We start from the raw sequence: 23,972 nt of genomic DNA, 5'->3' as shown, positions 1-23,972 counted from the left end.
AAGGAGGAAAAAAATAAAAACGAAGAAGGTATATTTGCTGCTATACAAAATTAAAGCTTACTTGGGACCGAAATCAACGAGGCTTTTCATTTCCTGCAAGCATGCAATGACACTCCTGATGATCCAAAGAACAGCCATTTGGATCTGTTCGGAGACCATTGCTGATATTATCAACGGAGGTTGAGAATCCAGGTGAAAATACTGACGACATCGTATTTGCAACTCGTTGAATTTGCCAATTGTACGGGACAAGTCCAGCATGGCCTTCACAAGCCTCCTCTGTACATCAAACGATTCCTTCAAAGCTTCTGAGTCATTCAGCATATCAGTTAATTGCTTCAGAATGGACTTGGCCAACTCGGTTGAGTACTCGTGCTCCTCCCAGCTAAAAATCAAGGCCAAGGTCAGTGCCATCTCCGAGGAATCGCTCATCACTGTCTTCTGCCCAGCTAATTGGACATGATGTGTGATTTTATCTTTAGCCTGATCGATCATCTCTTCCACGTTACTCTCCAGCGTAAAAAGTTGGTCCTGCATGAATCATTTAAGCAATAAGAGCTTAAAAACACAGGTAAGAATGAGAAAAAGAAAAAGAAGAAGAGATGGATACCTAATGAAGGAGGACGCCTTCGAGGGTAGTGTTGGTTAAGAACCGGAATACTTGGCTGTTGATCAGTTGATGTATTCGCGATAAAGCAAGATCTTGATGACGAGAATATCATCGTTGGCTGCAGGGATCTTCGAAGCAGGAGCTGCTGAAGAAGAGGCTTCGTTTTGCTGGTTGTTCTGTGGAACCATAATCAGTTACTTCCAAATCTGGGCATTTTATGATTTGAATTTTGTTCTTCACTATGACTCTGACCGCATCTCTCAAACCTCGCCTTCAAGTTTCAAGATGGCCGTTTGAACCTCATAACTGTCTCGATTCTCAGGAATTAAGTGAAAATTAACTTAAAATACCAACTTCATCACCATGAGGGCAAATTACATACAAGCTTTCTGTGTTTGTAATCAATTACATCTATTTGTTTCAAAAAAAAAAAAATCAATTACAATGTTTTCCTACCATTAAGAATTGAAAGCATTTACAAGAGATAATGGATGTAATTAATTACAAATACAGAGAAGTCTATATGTAATATGCCCAACATAAAATAATGTTTCTTCAACAAAGCTTTGACTTCAGCTCATACTTGGCCTCACGTTTCAATAGTTTTAAGTATTTTTCCACAAAGAAATGATGAGAGAAAAGAAATGGAATTTTAAGGGAAGAATCAAAAGGAAGTTAAAAAAAAATCAAAGCAGAGAAAAACTTTTCATCCTCAATAATCCATCACTGGAAAAAGACTACAATCCAGGTTGTAGCCATGTTCCTGTTGGCTTCTGTCGTATGTGTTCATTCAAAATAATTTCATACCGTTTTGGGTTCAAATTTCAAAATAGGTTTTATTATTTTCCATAATATTCTACAAGATTCCATATTGTAGCAAATGAAGCAATAGACAAATACAACAAAAGGAAACGATAATCACTTGACAAATATTAAATCATGGCAAATCACGATATACATAACAAATGCACCATCCAAAAAGAGAGCATGGCCAAGATGAGGCAATGCTCTTTGCTGTGAAACAATGACTAGTTTTCCATTTATGATTTAACAGATGAAAAATAAAGTGAACCCAGATACTGTCTTTGTATAGAGATTTCTGAGGCACTCCAGAAGCATGTCATATGGAATCCATTATGTTGCGAGTGAAATCCACTACATTATGGATCCCATGATCAATTCCATGTCAAATGAGTTAAAACTTTTATCACCAATCAATGAAAAGTAAATGCATTTGGTTAATCCAAGAGACCAGACTCCTGGTAGCTTTCGACAGCATCAACAAGAGTCTCTTCTAATGACCTGTATTTCAACCCCAACTGCTGCAATTTCTCTGAACTCAGCTTAGCAGCTTCATCTACCTCAGTAAAACTGCCAAATCATATTAACAGAATATTTTGTCAGGGTAGAAATATAAAAGCCAAAGTTCACTACTCAGGTAATAATGTGAAGGAGATTCCCAACACTCGATGAAAGTAGGCGAAAAATTGCAAGAGCTGCAACCTGGACCAGGTATGGAATAACTGGATACCCACATACTTGATCCAGATCTAATAAGTCTAACCCAATACACGTAAGAGCTAAACCAGCTGTGGTGGATTGTGTTCATCTAGGCCCAGCCAAGCCAAGGTTCATATATTGAAATGCATTAAGTATAAAGATGGGAAGGTGAACCAAGATTGCACAAGGGTCTAATGGCCCCTCTGGTACTTCTTTTACTACATGAAAGCAGACTTACATTTTTGGATAGCTATAGTTGGGGTATAAGCTCCTCAGCTTGTCAACCAGGTCCTTTGCTGAGATCTTGTGTGCTGTACAAATGTACCTCCCTTCTGCTTCATCCTTCTCGTATACCAGCAACAATGCTTCAGCTACATCGCGGACATCTACAATGCTCCGGGATCTGTTTTCCACAGACTCCGATCCATCTGTTTAGTCATGTTGGAAACATCAACTCAAAATAAAGATCCATTTCCAAGAAGGTAAAAAAGGAAAAGAAGACCTAGGGTCAGTTAGCTTAACAGGCAAATGATTCTAACAATGTTGAAGGAAAGTTTCTCATAGGTAGATTCCTCTCTACATAAAAGCAGAGTTTTATGAAGTCTTAGGCATGCTTCATATATACATGCACTTTTGTACCTTGATCATAAAAAATTAAAAAGAATAAATTAGCAGCTGAATAGCCACACATCGGTATATAAATCTTACATTCTACTGGAAAAGGGAAAACAAATTCGATCAGAAGCCCGAAAACTAGTCACCCCAACTTCAAGGCAAACCTCAACACTCGAATCATGGATTTTACCATTACATATTTATTTTTATTTTTTTCAGAGGAAGAGCAGTAAAATCTTCATTCTACTGCAAAAGGGAAAACAAATTAGTCAACCCCAATCTTCATTGCAAACTCGAGCTTTAAGTCTAGCAAACCAAAGGAATTGATTCATGGAGTGTAAACTACTATACAATTCTAAGATCAGTTCAGATCTCTGAAGACAACACATCTAGAAGCCTGATGCTTGTCAATTTTACTAGTCCCAACCTACAATCTATTTATGCAAGTACATGAATGTATAAGTTAAAAGACACGTGCATACTAAATATGCAAAGAAAAGACATAATTATGCTATAAAAAAGTAGACCTTTTAAAATCCTGACAAAAGCCCAACTACTCGAATTTAGTGTAGACTGTAGCATTGGCCCAAAAACCACAGTTGGGCAAACCGTTACTACATTGAGCCCACTTTGCTTTGCATATTCATAAGCCTCGCTTTCTGCTACAGTTTTGGAAAGACAATAGTAATTCTGGCACCAACATGAAAAGATAGATTAAGGTCTATGGAGAACAGAAAACCTTCCTATGCAGAAACAATCCCAAAATATTTAACATTAACAAGGAGAATAAATCAGAAGTTTAAAAAAAATTTAATAATAATAAAATAAAACAAAATAAAAAAAGGAATTTCTAATCAAGATGATAGTATCAGGTGAAACAAATACAAAACATTTATTCCATTTTATTAGAACGTGGAAGCACAACTTAAGGGACTGACAAGATATTTATGAACTATTTTCAGAAGACATTGAAGTTGCAGGCAAATACAAAATTATGTCTCTCTTTTTACACAAGGATGATGAGACTGAAGTAGTGAAATACAGCTTAGCTAGTCTTTCATAATGTCTTGTTAAAGATATAAGAAGACTTAATCATCTATTATTGACATTGCAGGCTTTGCAGATAAAAGTTTGGCTAATTGAATTAATGAAAGCACCTTTGATATAATAGTCAGTTTACAGCCTAAAAGACTTTTATTTCTTGTCCCATCTCATGCAAGGGTCAGCAATGGAGGACAAGTTTTTACAGCATGTTACCAAGGTGCATACAGTTGAACAAACCTTAGTAATGAGAAGTCTGAGGTGTCCATTCACCATCTTCATCAAAGTGTTGAATTTCAACCATGCAACATGCTGCTAGTTTGAATTGCTCCTCAAAGGTTCACATCCAAGCACTAATAACTTGCACCCCAAGAAAAAGAGTATTTAAAAGGTACCAGCTATGATGTATGGTCTAGAGTGTTAGGCTGTTAAAAAGAATCGTATAGATAAACTCAGTGTAGCAGAAATAAGGATTCTAAGATGGATGTGTGGCAAAACCAAAAAGGATAAGATAAAGAATAATGATCATATTAGAGTTGGTCTGGGAGTAGTTCCCATAAGTGATAAACTACAAGACAGTCGCTTGGTGGCATGACTATATTCAACAAAGGCCTGTAAATGCTCCTGTATGGAGAAGTGATATAATCCATATTGAAGGAACTAGAAGAGCTAGGGACAAACCTAAGATAACCTTAAGAGAAGTGGTGAGAAAGGACACGCATAGTTTAGGCCTTATAGATAGCATGGCCTCAAACAAAGCTGATTGGAAGGCAAGAACCCAAGTAGTTGACCCCATTTAGTTGGGACAATGCTTCTTGTTATTGTTGTTGTTGGTTCTACTGCATACTTGCTTGAGCTGCCACCAGATACAACCATCATAGAAGTGTCTATGTGGCTGATCTAACACTTTATTTGGGACACCATTCAGATGAGGGTGACACTGAACATGCCCCTATAGATGCCACAGTTCTCCACACCTATGGTGAATGAAAATAAAGACGTCGATGACCAATACAATGACATAGAAATGTGGTAAAAATCACACATTTCTTGTCAGATGAATGCTTTCAATTCAGGGAGAATTGATGTAGATCCAGGTTCAAGCAATGGTACATTCATAGGAAGAAGACATAGATAGCTGCATGTCACGGCCTTAGTTATTGACTAAGCCAACCGTGCCGGCACTTAGCACTTTCTTGCACTAAGTCAGCCTAAAACCCACTAAAAAAACTAAGCTCAGAGAACCTTGGACTTTTTGCTCCTTGTTTGTGCTTTGTCAATGGTCCCTCCTATTTATGGTGGGTGGTAATAATGGTTGTGTTTGTCAAGTGTCTGATCTAATGGTTAGATATTTGTGGGTTAGATATTTTGGGATTTTTGGGATCTTTATAGATGTGATTCTCTAGATCTCCCTCCCTTCTGTGTGGCTGTGTGCCCATTGTTTTTTCTGTTGGGCTGCTGTGTCCCTGTATTTCCTTGGGCCTTGTTTGCTTGTCTTCTCCCCCACCTATTCCGTCGCGTCCTCGTCGTGTTTTCATCGTGGACCTCCTTTTTTCTTGGCTGCCCTCGTTTTCTGTTCCCCTTGCTTCGCTCTCGGGCAATCCCTTCCACTTCCTTACTCTGCTGAGGCCCCCCGTTTGGCTTCTCGTCCGCTTTTGTTCGCCTCCTTGTCTGTGTTGTTTGCTTGTGGTGCCCTTGTGGTCCCACGACTGGATCCTCCGCATCTCCTTGGTGGCTTCACATCTTGCTGGGCGGATGGATCTTGCTTTGGTGGGAGGTCTGTTGGTGGACCTTACCCACTTTCTTCACGTTTTGACGGCCCTTCTCCGCGGCCGTCCTTTGTGCACCTTTCGCGGACTTGATTGTTGGGGTAGTACTTCACCATGACCATGTCCCCTATTGCGTTTGCGGTCGTCTATCTATGTCGGCCCACTTCTTCATCTTCTTCGTGGCTTTGTCTGTGGACTTAGCCACATCCAACCTTTCTGCCTTGGTTGTGGCTTTTGGGCACTCGGGGGCATCCGTCCTTGAACTCCTCTGAGTTCTCTTGACCTCCTTCGGTCGGCTGCCTTGGGGACATCCTCCTTGTCTTCCAGGTGCTGCCTGTGTGACTTGCCCCTCTTCGGCTCCCTTCTTCGGTTGCGGCCGGAGCCTCGGCCCCTCCTTGTCCCTTGTATCGTTGGGCCATACAGGTGCTCCTTCCTCCATTGCACACCTTGTTTAGAATGGCATGGGTCGACCTTGACCCGTGTCGTTCCATGCCGCACCAAGTCGTCGTCCATTGTCCGCCGCAAGTCCACGGTGCCTTTCCGCCCTTGTCATCTCGACTCCTTGGCCTCCCTCGATGGGCGTGCCTTCGGTTGGCTGCTTGGCTCCCTCTTTCCTTGCTCGTTTTGAGCCCCACGCTTTGCCTCCTCCTTGGCAAGTTGTGTGTTGCCCCCGTTCACCATGGCCCTTGCCATTTTGCCGTTGTCGCACCTCTCGTACATCACCCCTTTGTTGATGTGGGGCTTTGTCTTCCTTGGCCTTGATGCCCGCCGCTGCTGATCCCTGTGCGCCTCCTCTTCACCATTATCTTCGAGTGTGCACTTGGGCCTTCCGTTTTGGGCAATCCCTGTGTGGTCCATCCAGGGCACTTGTCTTTGTGCTGGATTTCTTCTTCTTTTCTTGCTTGCCACCCTCCTTGTTCGAAGAGACTTGTTTGTGCCTTCCCTTGTGTGGTCGGTCTTTGACCCCTTCTCTCCCCCACCTTTGCCATTATTGCTCTTCTTGGCCTTGACTCGTCCCTTCTAAACTCTATTAAGGACTCCGCCGCCGCATGGCCGTAGCAAGATCTTGTACACCTCGCGTTGTAGCTCTTGCGAGGCCCAATTTTGGAGCCCATCCATGAAGTCGAAGAGAGTTCCTCTTCGGTCATACTGGACCTCCAACATGAGTGTTGAGAACTCCTTCACGTAGTCTCGAATCGACCCCGTGTGCTTTAGCCTCTTGATGTTCTTTCGGGCCAAGAATGCAGCATTCTCCGGATAAAATTGTTTCTTAAGCTCTTTCTTGAAGTCTTCCCATGTGTCATGGTGCACGACCTCTTTGCATGTCGTTGTACCTCGTCTCCACCATAGAGCTGCGGTTTCGGTGAGGTAGAGTTGCACGGTCTTGATCTTGGTAGACTCGTCCTCCATCGCGTAGCCTCGAAATACCGCTCCATGTGCCATAGGAAGTTGTCAACCTCCCGAGCATCTCTTATTCCCTCGAATGCCTTAGGCTTTGGCACTTCCACCCTTGGTGCCTCACGCCACACATTCCCTCCAATCGTGGTTCTCTTGCCGTTGCTACTTCTCTACTCACTCGTGCACACGAGCTTCCACCACGGCGATCCTTTCCACCACTTGGGTTTGAAGAGCATCAGCTGTTGTTGTTGTTTGTGCTCCATGGTGTTGAGAGCACCCAATAGGAACTCCTTGAGCTCGTCCATCCGGCCATCGAGCTCCTCGGTCCTTTGCTCCCCAACGTCGAGGCGTTCCCTTGCCTCGGCCATCGCCAACTCTACCCGTGTTAGACGTGGCTCCATAGTAGCACCAACTTCAACGGACTTCTCCTTGCCCTTGCGCCTATCCTTGGTGGTGTGGGTCTCCCTCCCACGGTTTAGCTCCTTTTGTGCACCATTGAACGTCTCGGACTCGCTCGTCATCGTGTTTTCCCCACGCTGCCACCCAACCGAAGCTCGATACCACAAATGTCACGGCCTTGTTATTGACTAGCCACCGTGCCGGCACTTAGCACTTTCTTGCACTAAGTCAGCCTAAAACCCAGCTAGAGAGAGTAGAAGAAAGCTTAGAGCTCAAAGAGAACCTTGAGAGAACTTGTATTGCTCACTTGTTTGATGCTTTGTACAAATGAGTCCCTCCCTATTTATAGGTGAGGTAGGATACAATGAATGGTTGTGATTTGTACAAGTGTCTAGAATCTAATGGTTAGGAATATTCTAGTGGGTCTAGATATTTCTAGGGATATTTCTAGAGACAAGATACTTTATAGATGTAGATTCCTCTAGAATCTCCCTCCCTTCTAGAATGTGGGCTAAGTGTAGCCCATTAGTGTTATTTCTAAGTTGGGCTAGCCCATGTGTGGCCCATGAATATTATACCATTGGGCCTATGATAAATTGGGCTGTGTCATGCAGCCAACTTTAAAAGATAGAGTCAACCTTCAAGCCCAGCAGTCCACTAATGTTTTATGCTTACTATGTGTCTTGCATAGGACTTTTAAGCAGGATCTTACTATTTTCTTTCTATTTTTAACTGTTGCCATTAGAACTTATAACAACATAATAGTTTCTATGTCTGTAACAGTGACTTTTTTAATTAACAAGAAAGAAGGGCTTAAAGGAGGTAATGATGGTTTCCATTATTAAATATGTTGCTGCATCTGTGTGAGACAGTAGGAGTCAGTTTTGAATCTGGTTTGAAGCCAGACCAGCAATGAGGATTGGCTGGTTTTGGAATGAGAAACCGAATTCTTCTTGTATTTGATAGATCCCATCTTGCCTACTGTTTGGGAAACTTTCTTCTTTATATATTTCAATCTAACACTACTACCTTGCTGTTCAGCTGGCATTAATCACCAGATCAATGCGGCTGAACAGTGGTCGAAATTGTGAGACCTTCAGTAATTGATTCAGATCTGTGGTACCTTGGTTATTCGTTTATTCTGTTTTATTCTGTTCTCTGTTTAGCTATCCAGCAACATCTAACCTTCAGATTTGACCGTCAATCCGGAGGTTTCATCAATGCCATGAAGGAGAGCTCAATTGGAGTATGGTGGATTTATGTCTTGTAATTTGTTAGATGCTGTTATTCTCTATGTGCTCTTTAGTTGCTAATCCTCATGTAACTGTTGATCGGAGATCTGGGTTTGATGTATGTTTGAGGGTTTGACATACTTATGACTACAATAAACTGGGCAGAATTTGGGGCTATTCCAAACCCTAGATTGGGAGTTTTAAGTAGTGATGGTAGCTTGTTGGCCAAGAGCACAAGTCCTGTTGTGGGTAGGATAGTAATCGTGGTTGTTTCTGCCATTAACATACCTGCGATAATAAAAACATACAGCACAGATAGGGAGAGTTTCAGGAATTGCAGATCAAAAATGATGGAGACATCCAAGCATTTCACTTGCTCCGACTGATCTGAGTTATTCTTTAAAAACACCAGTACAGTGAATGTGTCATATATTTCTCAATAGCTTACCTTGGTTTGCCTGCAGTATTCCTTGTCAGACCAGCACGTTTCATCCATAACCTGATTCTTTGGCCAGGATGGATTCATGACAACAGCAGCTCCAGATGACACAACCACAACTTTTTTCACTTTTGTTTCAGAACATGCCTTGATTACATTTAGAGTACCAGTAACAGCAGGTTCAATAAGTTCTGCCTACAAAATAATTATCTAAGTTATGACACAGAAAATGCATGTGCAAATCTAATGCAGACGAGTCCTTTTTAGTAGGAAATCAAAATTGCTCAACATCAGTTTTAATTCACTTTTCATTCTGTGTCTTGTTAAAAACACAAGGAAGGAAAGAGGGAAACAGATATTTGATGTGCCAGAGAAGAAATCATCATTGGCCTAAGAAATGAGGAAACCTGGAAGATGGTCCACAAAAACAAAGGACCACCTCACGCTACCTTTCTCTGGTCAACCAAAGAATGTCATGGCATAATAAGATAATGATAGTTGCATTAGATTTGTTTTTCTTTAGGTTACATCCTATATAAGCAGCACATGTCTTATGCCTCAAGGACTAAGCTGCTGCTACTAGTACTTATCTCAGGTGCATCAGGCTAGCTCCAAAGTATTTGAGACAAACACAAGTACAGATACAATGGAACACATTTGGACCAGCTGGCATACATGATTATGTTGATATAGCATCAAGGATGTATCTTTACCTCGGGATTCAGAACTTCTCCTTGGGGGACTGGGCTTGCAACATGAAATACTCCATCACATCCTGCAATGGCTGCATGAAGAGAGCTGTAGTCTAGCAAATCTGCCTTGACGAGCTGCAAGTTCTCCAAGGCATTATCTAGTTTCATCAAATGAGCATACTTCACATCCCCTGCAAGAGTTTTCAGACTATCTTACTGGAAATTTCAGACATTTTAGCAGGGTCTCTGCTAAGAATTTATGCTGGATGCCTTCAGTGAACAAATTATCTTTATTTAAAAAAAAAAAAATTAATAAATAAATAAATTTAAAAATAAAAAACCCCTTCATTCTGTGGGATTTGTGAATCTATAACGCATAGGTTACATTCTAACCCCTTGTACCTGTCTGGAACTGAAGAAAACGACTATCATGTGAAACTACAAAGCTTCAGGTGTGGGGATGCCGTCCACTAAATACTCTCAACGACATTTCTGGAACAACTGTGGATCACATGATCCTAGACTCTATTTTACATTCATGAATCCAATATCTAGATGACCCAATTATCAGGGTGTGATCTGAGCTGGTAGTTGACCAAGATGAATTTTGCAGGAACATATTCTCTCTTGCATCCCATTTGCCCCATGTGATCATCTTTTGAGTGTCCCAGCTTTTCATTTTTATTCTTCATTCTACAACTTATATGGCCAAGATAACCTTTGAACACTTGGTAGTCATCTTTGGAGGTCAACTAAGTTCTAGTCCACCTCTAACTCTATTAATAGATTTGTCTTCTCTATCTGGAACTTAATTTATTAAGTATATGAGTGACATCTTTGTCCATGTTAAACTCATGTGGAAATTTATTAGGTCTGCTATCAGACTTGCTCTCAGTTTCAGCAGAACTGTGAACAGTTTTATCGCCCCTATATTTGTTACATTCCACCTACAAATCAGGTAGCAAATCAGAACACACAGATTATACTTAAACATCCATATAAGTTCATCTCTTCACACAAAGTATTTCAATCTAAGATACTGGCTTATTCCATTAAGACCTTTCAAGGAGAATTAGTGTAACCACATCGTTTCAAACCAAAGTTTGCTTAATCCAATGAAGTTAATTGATTAACATGATAAATTTTTCCCCTCAAAATTATCAACAATTTGGTGTCAATTGGAAAGAAACTGAAAGAAAGAATAGGGATCAAGATATGAAACCTGTCCACAACTGTTTATCCAAAGGATCATACATGACTTGTGCAATAAGATTCCTTTGAGACCCAGGAAAAAAAGGCTCTTGTGATGGAAAAGCCAAAATTTTACAGTTGCCTTCTTGTTAAGCTAGTTGTGGATGGTGCCCATACCATGCACAAATCTTTTGAAATTATCCTCAACTCAGTTCTAACAATGAACTACCAAAATCTACAAGGATTCTCCCATCTGGCAGCATAGTCTACAAACCCAATTAAACTCTTATTAAAGGACACTTAAGCTTGAATTCGCTTAAAATTTAAACCAAAAGCCCTTTGTAACTGGAAAAATGGAAGAATAAAGAGCCATGTTAAAACATGATTTGCCCTAGAGCCATGGTGAACCATAAAACTATACATTTCGGTGTCCATCCCTGCCCTAAGAACTGTCTGGGTCTGCCAAATCATATCACTTTATGGCTGAAATTCAAGAAACAGAGTGGTGAGTTGAGAGTTCAGGATCCACAAAGATGGTGCACAGGTCTGAGTTTTGGCATTACAAACACCTCAGATGGAGCCACCAACAAAACACTTGTTTGACAATACCTAATGTTTCCAAGAAAAACAGCACATTCCCTTTATCTACTATTTAAATTGATTAGAAAAAAGAGCTTAACAAGATAAGTATGATAGGACCCTATTTGCCATGAGGCTGCTAAGGTGGAGCCAATCATGTCAAATTTCAATTCAAAAGGATTTCACAAAAGCAAAAAAAAAACTAGGTGTGTGTCTTTTTCTTGTCTGAATGTGTGTATTTTCTGAGAAAAAAAAATTAATCTTTGAGTAACAAAGGCACCACAACATTTTAAGTAAGCTCAATGTGACACTTGGTCCCAAAAGGCATTTCTCAACTAGTTAACAGCCTTGATGACCACATCACCTCCAGTTGGCAAAGATAACCCCATCAAGACAGTCATCCAAGAGAACTTTTCCCTATACAATTCACAGTTACTAGCTGTTTTGTTGGACTTCATGTTAGGGAAAGAAAGAGTATGTACTGTTTACTGTGCTACTAATCCTGCCATTGTCCCTACATTCCTTAAATCAGAACCCGTAAAGGAAGAAGCTGTATGTTTCTGGTCCTTGTTTCTTGTTTCTTGTTTTTTTTCCCTTTTCGGAACAGAAACAACCCAAATCATGTATGTGTAATCGGATTCACATCCTCTGTAATTCCTTTCTCTGCAATTCCCTACAATTCCCTCATAGGATTGTGCCATGTGGCATTTAAATTATCTAATGGTTATCCAATTTAAACTAAATTTGAATTGTACTTAAACCCACCCATCATTTGAATTTTATTGAAACTCTGGTTCTGGTTGGGTCCGTGGTTCTTAAATGCCACATTGCACAATCTTTTGGGGAATTGTACAAAACTGATGCAATTACAGAGGATGTGCCATGTGTCTGCTGTTTCTTATGCTTTTTAACTTTTGAAACAAACTGGCTTCACCCCTTAGAAAAAACTTCACCCCAAAAAAAGAAAAAAAAAAAGAACGCTTCTCTTGAATCAGCAGAGGGGTATTTTTGTCTTCTTCACATCAAAACATAATCTCCTATTTTGAAATCCTAAAAACTCAAAGTTTCTTCCTTGTTTCATCCCATTTTTTTGTTACAGAAATGTTTTATTTTTCCGTGCAACCATTCGTGATTCAGCACCCAGAAACAGTGAGACACAATGAAAATAAATAGAAACAGCAACAACTATTTCTTACCTTAGAAAAGGGAAACAAAACAGAAACTTTACCGTACAACCCCCAAATAAACCAGTTTGTCATCCCAAAGTTGCCACCAAGTGATCTAAGAAGTAGGGACATGATTTAGTTCTGGAAAATCGATTAAAGAATTACTGAAGGTTTTATTTTCCACTCTCTGGCTGTTGTTGAATAACACAGGGATAGCATGCAGATCTCTACAGAAACCAATTCCAAACGTGTCCATGAACTCATCAGTCTATTCCATGAATTCATTATCAATTGCATCCAAGAAATATCAGTCAAAATTTACGTGATCAGCACAAAAACCAAACCTGTAGATTAAGGACTAGTCACACAAAAATTAACGCCTCTGAGAATCTACAGGTTGGACGATGAAGGGTTTTACTCTTTTATTTCTTCTAACAACTTTTAAGTTACAAAAAATTGACCTGGGTGAAGAACCTAAAGGAATTAAGGCATATAACTCATGTGTCAACCCCCATTTTAAGAATGAAGCACAACCAAAAAAACTCATTATTATTTGATCAAATCAATCAAATAAAGAAACGAAACAATAAAGAGTAAAGAAATGGAGTGCCTTGAAATCTAGTACCCAATGGACTTACCTGGTTCTCTAACCGTTCCATGGACTCTGTAGCCCTTAGAAAGAAGAAGCTTCACAAGCCACGATGCCACGTAGCCACCTGCACCAGTCACACAAACTCTTCCCCTCTCTGCCATTGACGATTAACCTGCAAAAATTTACAGAACCCAACTCCTTTCCCTTCGACACCAGCATCCCTGTTGTATTTGTATTATCTAATCTGAAAATGCTTTCAGAAAGAAAGCATGCCAAATGGCTATCTGATAAAAGCTGACTTCTGCGTAAGAAAGCGACTGGAGTGTTTATCTATTGCTCTCGTTCTTCCCATCTCCGAGGTCCATCACCAAGAAAGCAAGAACCATGTATATGTGGATACTTAATGAATATCTTTTTAACCAGAAAAGAAAAGAAAAAAAACAAAGCAAGAACTCAGCTAAGATCTGACAATTGGGTAAAATCTGCAGATTAAAATTGCAAGCATGGAGCCATGCCCATCAGCAAACAGAAGCGAAATAGACAGGAAAGATCCCTCATTTGATGATTTTTTATTATCAAATGAGGGCTTGCATCATGCCTCTAATTCGAGATAATTTTTCACTTTTAGCATTTTCCTTTGTTGTTTTACTTTTCATGAAATTTTTAGTCTCAAGTTTGATGCATATTTAAAAAAATAGACAAAATAAAAAAATTTAAAAAATAATAATAATAATAATAAAAAAGGTGTTTGATTCATAATTTTTTATAGAATTTCCAAATGTATAGTGAACTTGAGAGAATAATGGTTAAATTCTAAATGTCCATATCCATTTGATTGTTGTAATATTACTAAATTTCATTTCATGATTGTAATTTTTTCAAAGAAAAAAAACTTCATGATTTTACCAAGTCAATCACACATAACAACGGTGTTCAACTCCTTTGCTTGATACATGAGAAGGGGGTGAACTATTTTTTTGATAAATAGTTATACAAATATTGTTAAACTTACAAGGCCCCTACAGAGGGAAAGATACATGAAGATGGCTAGAGCGGAACACAACTGAGGATCCAAGAGGAAACATTAAACCCTACTTCTAGAAAAGCAATTAAACTATCTAATTAGAACAATGTCTTCTCCACTCCTCTAAGTCCCAACAATTTCTAGATACTCGAAAAGAAACAAGATGAGAAAGATTTTGGCTAGTCAAAATCAATTCTAGTATTTCGTAGATTTTGTAAGTTTACCATAATAGTACCTTAATGAAATCCAAGATCCTAAGAAGATTTTGGCTACTCAAAATCAATTCCAGTATTTTGTAGATTTTGTAAGTTTACCATAATAGTACCTTAATGAAACCCAAGATCCTAAGTATACCGTTCTACATACAATGTTGAAAGAACATTTGTGATCACCTTTTAATCTTGCATATTCAGCATCACCAACAAAAAATTTGGTGGCTTTCACTGTTCATACATAGTACACCTATATTGGAAAAAAATGTTGACACTAAAAACTTGATTTTAAATTTTAAAAAAATTATTGATAGCCTTATGTTTGATTTTAATCTCAACCTCTATTTGGTATATAGATGCACTGTTGTGCACAATAGATGATCATTTCTCACTAAGCAACTGTTTATAAACCCGTAACCCTTTGGTCATAATGAAGCCTTTCTCATTGCCGCAGTCCCACTCCAACCTTGGTTAATTAATTGACATTATATGTAATCATTCATAATAGTTTATTCATTAATAAATCTTTCTTGAAAGATGAACAAATTATGGCATGCTAAGTATTAGCACTGAAAAAAGGAATAGACTGATTAACCGAAAAAAAGAAAAAAAAAGAATAGACTAGTAGACGAGATAATGCCAATAAATCACAAATGGAATTTTCAAAGAATAAGAAACAGGAATGCAATCAGGTGAACAAAAACAAAAACTTACATCGGCCACTCTTTCCTACTCAATAAGGAGATTGTCTTCCTGGCTAGGGAGTCAGCAACCCCGTTAGTTTTCTTGGGAGAATACACAAACTTACAATCTAGCACTTCAAAAGCTAGATATTTAATATCCCAAACTATAGGGTCAATACACCTAGGAGTTTCTGAGGTACCCAATACAGCGTTCACTAGACTTAGATTATCCACTTCTACCTCAATATATTTGATACCTTCACTAACGCTAAGGAGAAGCCCTTCTCTCAAGGCCAGAGCCTCGCCTTCAATAATTTCAGAGATCTTTGCCAAAGTAAACACCACTACCAAAGGGGCCCATTATGATTTCTAATCATGAGGCCTAGACCACATTTCGAGCCCACCCATGTAACATCCGTATTGAGTTTGAAAAGCACATTAATATCTTTGAAAAGCAAATCATTCCGCGATAACCAAATGTTCCAGCAAATTAACGCTGTCAGCCTCTCTTTGTTCTTTTCCCCTTCCACTTAACGATGAAGCCATGTTTCTGTTGCCTTCTGTCATATGTGTTTGATTCGGAATAATTTCCTTCTCTTGGATTCTGATACCTTCTTAGGTTTTACTATTTATCAAAACAACCTACAAGATTCCATGTCAAAGCATATGATCAAGCAGCAACTTGAATCTACCAGCAACAGACCAATACAACAAGAGAAAAAATAATCACTTGATGAAAATTAAAAGGTGGCAAGTCGCGATATATGTAACAAACACACCATCCAAGGGTGTTTGGCTTGAATGCTGCATAATTAATGTGGAGCACCTGCAGCCTATGGTCGAGATCAAAATCTCGACCGTCCGTTTCACAAAAGGATGATAACCTACTTGTGCAAAATGGATAGTCAAGATCAAAATCTCGACTGTAGGCAGCATAGTGCTGTGCAGTAATGGCGCAGCACTGAAGCATGACCCCGAGAAGGGAGCATGGCCAAGATGAAACAATGTTCTTTGCTGGGTAGTTTTCCATTTAATAGATGCAAAATCAAGTGAATCCAGATCATGTCTATGTATCAAGATGCCTGAGACACTCCAGAAGCTTGTCATTTGGAATCCATTATCTTGCGAGTGAAACCCGCTACATTCCTATAATGTCCCAAAACATTCTAAACTAAAACAATCATAAGAGAAGAACATGTGATCCACATTTGACAGTCAATACTAACTAGCCTTATTCCTTAACAGTTCATTCTTTTATTAAAAAGAAAAAGGCTTTATGATCTTCAAAAAATGTAAAGGCAAACTCAGAAGCAGAAAGATGGTCTCTCAGCTGTCATAACAAAACACCATATATATTAAGGACATAAAAATGACCTAAAGCGTCAACCCTTGTGAAGCAACCCCTCATGCATAGTTGTAGAGTGTCAAATGAGATCATCTTCATCAACAGTCAATGAAAAGTGTCATTTGGTTAACCCAAGAGACCAGACTTCCGGTAGCTTTCAACAGAATCAACAAGAGTCTCTTCTAATGGCCTGAATTTCAACCCCAACCGCACCAATTTCTCTGAACTCAGCTTAGAAGCTTCATCTACCTCAGTAAAACTGCCAAATCATAGATAAATAATATCAACAGAATATTTTGTCAGGGTAAAAATGTAAAACCCAAAGTTCATCCAGGTATTATGTGAAGGAGATCCCAACAATCAATGAAAGAAATTTTACTAAATGTCCAGATGAAAATTACTTTTATCTTATTCTGAACAAAAGATGATTGGGCTCATTGTCTAGTTATTTTGAACTGATAAGACAGTGACCATTTAATAAAGCTGCAAGTCTTTTTCTCTGTTAGGAACCCGCAAATCGAATGCAAAATTGTTAATATTAGAGCGATCAATCACACACAATCGAATAGAAAACAAGGAAGAAGGAGACACGGATTTTACCCTGGTTCACCTCAGTCTGAGGCTATGTCCAATAACATTAGGTTTTTCACTATATTATTCATGAAAACAACTACATATAATACTCTGTTACATGAGAATAAGTATATAGGAGCTTAGAAACCCTAAGCCACCGCTATTCATGGGCCTAGCCCCAAACTAAAAACAAACTTCGAGGCCCACAAAAACATGGACCCTCTACAGGCTATGGAGGGGTTGCCTCCACACCTCCGCCCGCTCACCGGGTAGCGGGACCCGTGCCTGTCGGCAACACAATGAGAAGCATGAGCCATACTCAACAAAACTAATGTTATTTACTTGATAAAATAATGATAAATTGCTTATAATTTTGCCAATCACCCACAAAGCACACCGTTAGCACTCATATAAATAATCCCTAACTATTCACATTTTCCCGGTATTTATAACACATAATCAACCTTAATCCCCCCCCCCTCTCTTTCTCTGCCACTTGGCATGATCCTAGGGCCTATCATTCTCCCTTCCTATTGCTTATATACAGTTTTCTCCTCCCCTTATTCTTATCTTTTGTGGTTTTTTGGGTAATTTGACATTCTATGCTCCCCTGTTTTGCTCAAATTTGAATTATTAGTTTATGTTTGAAACTTCTAATGAGTTTTAGGTCTCGAATCAATATATTCTTTCAACCTTTAAGAATTCTTTACTTTTTGAGACTTTAGCTTACAGTTGGAGATGGTGCCCCAGCCTTCAAGAAGTCTATGTTCACTGAAATGACATCGCCTTCTTCCTTCAAACTTGCCTTCACCATGTCCAGTTGGGCAGCTCAGAACCTCCTCACAATCTCTATGCTCTTCAATAAGTTCTCCATGGCACCTATGTCGTAAAGTTTTGACCCCAGTGGCTTTGATCACTAACCACCATGGACATCTCTCCGCAAAGAAAACACGATAATTTTCATTGGGTGATGCAATCCCTGCAGAGTTTCAAATCAAGGGTTTGCGATTCAAGGCCGATGGATTTGGCTTGAGAGTGAATGTAATCTGCAATAGCATAGTATTCAGGGCAAGGTATTGTTGGAACTTGGAGATTATCTCCGTTGAATCATCTGGTAATGAAACAACTACTGTCGATATGAATAAAATGAAGAGCATAATGGAAATTCTCTCCATTTTTTTTTTCTTTCAGGAGAGAGAGCACTGAGAGTAGTGAAGTTGTTCTTCCAGCTCAGTCTTTAAAGAGGTGAACTCTCCAGTTTCAAACCATTACTCTAAGAGATTTCGAGAGATCAAACCAATGCAAAATGGATCAGAACCAAAAGTTTCCACTCGACTAATTGGAGCAAAAACATGCATTAGAAGGTTGTTAACGTAAAAGATGCATGCAATAATCATGCAGGAAATATATGTTGTTTGATTTAGCAATTTAAGGATTCTTTTTAATATTAAAAATAAAAATTTATGCATTTGATTCGCTTTGTGAAGATGTCACCAAGATAGAGTGCTTACATCCGCAGAAGTAGAAGGAAGGGAGGAAGAGAGGGATAATAGGTAGTTCATTCCTGATTTCTGGTGGATATTTTAACTGACAATTGTGGCTACAGAAAAAAATAGATATTCTTGGAAGAAGTTAGTTATGGCCGTTGGTATCCAACCCAAGTATCATAATGTTGAATTTCATATAAATTCGAATCTCCTGTTGAGAGGAAAATGGGAAAGATCATCCTGAAAACAAATTAAATTCCATCCAGGAAAAAGAAAAAGAAAAAGAAAAAGCCAAATAAAAAAGGGAAGAATTATGCAAGGTGTTATTCTCTTCTGGCTTTTCTTAACTTCTTTTACCTGGACTGTTAATGGAGAAAGAATCCTTGGAGAAAAAGCAGTTGCACCAACCCCTAAAGAAACAACAGCTGCACCAGGAGGCTCCGACGGCACTTTCGACGTTATGCGTTATGGCGCTAAAGGAGATGGACAAAGCGACGATACCAACGTAATCAATCCTCAATTCTTAATTCTCATTCTTATTATTATTATTTTTTCTTTTATGGTTTGCAGAGAGAGATTATGAACCCTAAATTTTGCAGGCTTTCATGGCGGCTTGGAAAGAAGCATGTCAATCTTCAGGTTCAGCGACACTTTCCATACCAAAAGGAAGCTTCTTAGTTGGTCCCCTTAAATTCAAGGGGCCCCGCAAAACACTTGGTTCCCTTACTGTCCAGGATGCAGGTGTATTTCTATAGCAAACAAATCATTTCTTTCTTCTCAAAACATATTGGATTGTCCCCTAACATGAGGTTTTCGATTATCTGTACAGGGTGACTTGAAGGCAATCACGGATTTGAGCAAGTATGATTCAGATGATTGGGTCGAGTTTGGATGGGTGACCGGATTGACGTTGACCGGAGGTGGGACTTTTGATGGCCAAGGCGCTGTATCATGGCCTGCCAATAAATGCCCTAAAAGTCTCAAAGATTGTAAAGTTCTTCCAACAGTAAGTGGATATGGATTCAACTATTTTACTTGCTGGTTTTGTGTAATCTATCGTTAGGGTTTCATTAACAAAGGTAACTTATTTTGTTGCAGAGTGTGAAGTTTGTTAGCATGACCAAAACAATAGTGAAGGGGATAAAGTCTTTAAATAGCAAGTTCTTCCACATTGCTTTGCTCAGCTGCACAGACTTCCAAGGGAGCGATATCACAATCACTGCACCAGGAGACAGCCCTAACACAGATGGAATCCACATAGAACGAAGCAGTGGTGTTAGCATCTCTAATTCTGTAATTGGTACCGGCGATGATTGCATCTCCATCGGACAAGCCAATTCCAATGTCCACATCAATGGTGTCACTTGCGGACCTGGTCACGGCATCAGGTTGGTGCATGAATCGATCTTGATCTTAAATCCTGCTACAAAACCTCAAATTCATTCACGAATTTTGTTGATTTGATTGCTTCTTGTAGTGTTGGAAGCTTGGGGAAATACCCGAAGGAAGGTGATGTGAGAGGGCTTACTGTTGAAAATTGTAAATTAAGTGGAACAACGAATGGAATTAGGATCAAGACATGGCAAAACTCACCTGACGCCAGTGCGGCTTCTAACATGACCTTTGAACACATTGAAATGAAAAGTGTTACTAATCCAATCATCATCGACCAGACATATTGTCCTTACGCCAAATGTGATGAAAAGGTTAGTAGCTAGAAACCACCAAATTCATTCATTGCTGCAACTTTTTGCTTCGTTGAGGCGTTTTAACAAACACTTTGGAACATGACAAATGGATTAATATTGCAGGCACCATCAAAAGTTGCGTTGAGTGACGTGTCCTTCAGGCACATTACAGGAACTTCAGCTTCTCCAGTGGCGGTGACATTGGAGTGTAGCCAAGGGGTGCCATGTAAGAATGTGAATCTTGAAGATATTCACTTGGAACCTGCAACAGGAGGAACCGCAACTACGTCATCGTGTCAGCATGTCAATGCCAAATATATTGGAACCCAGATTCCTCCAGCATGTAAATCCACCCTGTAAACATAGGGTTCGGCTCCTCTCCAGAGGGTGAATATCTCCCCCGGGGGGCCCACTGAAATCTAACATCTTGTCAGGTGGAATATACCGATTCAAGGATTCTTTTTACCATAATTTTAAGCCATGCCCCCCTTAGCCAATGGAGGGTTAGTAGGATGGCTAGGAACCTGACTTCTCTCGAAAGTGAGAGGTCGTGGGTTCAACCATGCCGGCGGCATATGTAATATCTCCATCCCCCAATTTCCTTATGTATAACCAACTAAGAACACTCAGTTGGTTAACAGTTAATTCAATAAATTTTATGATGAAAATACATTTGTGTCCTTTTGGATTTCGTTTATTTCTTTACTAAGGTTAGGTCCCCTTAATGTAATATATTATGTGTGGGTCCTAGTCAAACTAACAGTATTTGTCGTTATTAAGTATATTCAAATTTCAAACGTGAAGGTACCAAAATGCCCCTTACGTTATTTAATACATTGTGTTAATATATTGTTTTTTTTTTGGGGGGGGGGTGGGGGGAGAAAATTAATATATGGTTTTAAAAAGAGATAATTGGTCATTAAGCGTTAATTTTATGGTTAATATATACAGTAACACAATGTATTAAATAATATGATGGCATTTTGGTCCTTCTCCGTTTGAAATTTAAATATACTTAACGGCGGCTAACAATGTTAGTCTAGTTGGGACCCACACATAATGTATTACGCTTAGGGGACCCAACATTAGTTTGTGGTCCACTAAGGGAACCCACGTGTATGAAACACTTTTTTTTTTAACCTACCAAAATAAATACGAGGGAAAAAAAATTACCAAACTAAACAAAATCACATCTTTCTTTCGTTTTGATTTCTTTTATTTTATCTTTATCATTATTTTTTGGTAAGGGTTCTTACTTTTATTTGATATACCAAACAGATTTACAAAAAGAACAAAAAATTAGAACTTATCAAAAAATTCCCTCACACTAACGCAAGTGAATGTGCAGTTTGAAGCTTCAATCCTCTGCAACTTAAGGCGGAAGGCCAAGAATCTACTTCAAATCCATTGATTTAGTTCTTCATTTTTTGGTATTAAAGTCTTGGTTTTCAACTTGATCAGAGGTTTTGATCCTCTTCTTGAATCCTTTGTTGAGTTCTAAAATTCAGCAGCAAGAGCTCTGATCACCATGAAAGAGAATCTGTTATGTGCGACGGTAGAGGCCTAAGTCATTATGGAGATTATTGTCAGAACAAACACCGTATAATAGCTAATCGGAAAAAAAAACAATAATGAAAACATATAGGGATTTAACGTGGTTCACACACCAATGTGGTATACTACGTCCACGGGCTAAGAATAAGAGTTTTTCCACCTTGTAAATGAAAGACAAAAGGAGATCTTACAACCAATCGCAAAGAACGGCGTTACAAGAACTCTAATCGAAAGTCTCAAATCTCTCAGTAATGTGGTAGGCAAACATAAGATACATATCTATAGGCTCTAATTATGTACTTGGGTCTGGCCGAAGCCCACCTCTTCCACCACAGATCTCCGTAAACGGGTCATTCAGGTCGCCCACTAAAATATATCGGTGCGGGATCATATTCCAAATCGGGTATAAGAATTCGGGTCAAAGCATAACAATTCTAAGACCAGATTTTTATCAGTGGTTGCAACATCGAAGGATTACTATTTACCTGTACTTGATATGTTCTGATAAAATCCGGGGGCCATGGCCCCCCTCGGCCCCAACGCCTTGCTGACCTCCATTATATGCTAGCATCTTAAAAGGTTAAGGGAAAAGCAAAGGCAGAGCAAATCGGTTAAAAGAGAACATTCTTGCTACCTCTGAGTAAAATGAAAATCATCAAAAAGGGAGGAAAAAAATAAAAACGAAGAAGGTATATTTGCTGCTATACAAAATTAAAGTTTACTTGGGACCGAAATCAACGAGGCTTTTCATTTCCTGCAAGCATGTAATGACACTCCTTATGATCCAAAGAACAGCCATTTGGATCTGTTCGGAGACCATTGCTGATATTATCAACGGAGGTTGAGAATCCAGGTGAAAATACTGACGAGTGACGACATCGTATTTGCAACTCGTTGAATTTGCCAATTGTACGGGACAAGTCCAGCGTGGCCTTCACAAGCCTCCTCTGCACATCAAACGATTCCTTCAAAGCTTCTGAGTCATTCAGCATATCAGTTAATTGCTTCAGAATGGACTTGGCCAACTCGGTTGAGTACTCGTGCTCCTCTTCCAGCTGGTGCTCCTCCTCTTCCAGTTGGAAAGGCCAGGTCCCATGGTGCTCTTTCATTCCTTTCGGTGGCTCAAATCAGCTGCGTCTTTCTTGATTCTTTTTTTAGGGCTTTGAGTTTTGTTTCTGGTCTTTCCAACTTTTGCTTCCTTTATTCAATTCCTAAAATGAAACTTTTCCTCACTTCTGTCACAATGGAATCGAAGAAGTTACTACAGCTGACTGATTAACCATTCTCCATCCTGTATCATGTTCTATTGCTGTTGACGCGCTTCTAGTGATCTGGTTTCTCTAGTTTCCGGGTTATCTTTTCTTTTTCGATTATAATGGCAGATCGTTTTTGGATTCTCTTTTTCGCGGCGTTTCATTGTCTCATTGGGGATCTTGACGCTAATGCTGGTGATGCAGATCCAGTTTACCGGTAGGTGTTTTCTTTTTCTCTTTTGATGGTGTATTGAACAGTTTGGATTCAGTTAGTTTGGGCATCTCCTTCCTCATCGGCAGCTATCTGTATTGTTGTTGTTTTCTGTCGTCTCCGTAGACGCAGCTTTTTTTTCTTTAAGAACACAGCACGCCTGTGGAAGTGAAGATGATCGGTTTGGTTGGAGAAACTGCGATAACAAATCTGGAGTACTCAAATCGCCGCTATGGTGGTGGATTTGATAAATTTTTGACCAAATCACTTTGTACGAATCAATCTGGAGTGCGGAAGTATAAGCACGAGTGAAGTGGAAAGTGGTGAGAAATGGATAATCAACCCCGTCGACGACGACGACAATCTCCTCTTGACAACTCTCGGTGACTGTCGGATAAATGAGGGGCTTCCTTTGTAAATTAATAAAATTAAAATCTTTAAAATGAAAAACAAAAATCAATTTTTACACTTAAACTTTCATTACTTGAATCTAAACCGTTCGATTAAATAATTATGAAGTGGCATTATCGGAACCTGCTGGCTGCTGCTGCCGCAAATAAAAATCCCAAGCTTTCTGTAATCAATTAAGTATACTATTTAAAAAAAAATCAATTACAATGTTTTCCTACCACGAATAGATGTGTTTTATTTCTTGTGCTTAATTGTTGTTGTGGTTGTTACAAGCTCGACCCATTCCTTAGTCTGAATGACTTCGTCTG

At 39.3% G+C, this 23,972-nt stretch overlaps 2 protein-coding genes across 2 annotated transcripts; one reads left to right on the top strand and one right to left on the bottom strand.

The window, feature by feature from the left end:
• Window positions 1-1,096: 1,096 nt before the first annotated feature.
• Window positions 1,097-13,686, bottom strand: LOC149014561 (cinnamoyl-CoA reductase 1-like). Its single transcript, XM_089156354.1, has 6 exons — window positions 13,270-13,686; window positions 9,717-9,886; window positions 9,013-9,198; window positions 3,253-3,415; window positions 2,349-2,538; window positions 1,097-1,981 (listed from the first exon to the last, which is right to left on the bottom strand). The coding sequence occupies exons 1-6, from the start codon at window positions 13,382-13,384 to the stop codon at window positions 1,849-1,851; spliced, it is 957 nt and encodes a 318-aa protein (XP_089012480.1). The 5' UTR covers window positions 13,385-13,686; the 3' UTR covers window positions 1,097-1,848.
• A 5,174-nt stretch (window positions 13,687-18,860) lies between these two features.
• Window positions 18,861-20,595, top strand: LOC149014560 (exopolygalacturonase-like). The gene is made up of 6 exons (XM_089155276.1): window positions 18,861-19,052; window positions 19,147-19,290; window positions 19,377-19,553; window positions 19,646-19,935; window positions 20,025-20,253; window positions 20,359-20,595. Exons 1-6 carry the CDS (start codon window positions 18,861-18,863, stop codon window positions 20,593-20,595), a joined length of 1,269 nt encoding a protein of 422 aa, XP_089011402.1.
• The last annotated feature ends 3,377 nt before the right edge of the window (window positions 20,596-23,972 follow it).

Source organism: Hakea prostrata, chromosome 5, assembly GCF_041222555.1.
Source record: "Hakea prostrata isolate BN-2017 chromosome 5, UWA_Hpros_2, whole genome shotgun sequence".
NCBI lineage: Eukaryota > Viridiplantae > Streptophyta > Magnoliopsida > Proteales > Proteaceae > Hakea > Hakea prostrata.
Note: the sequence above shows the minus strand (reverse complement) of the source record. Positions and strands in the feature narration are given on the sequence as shown.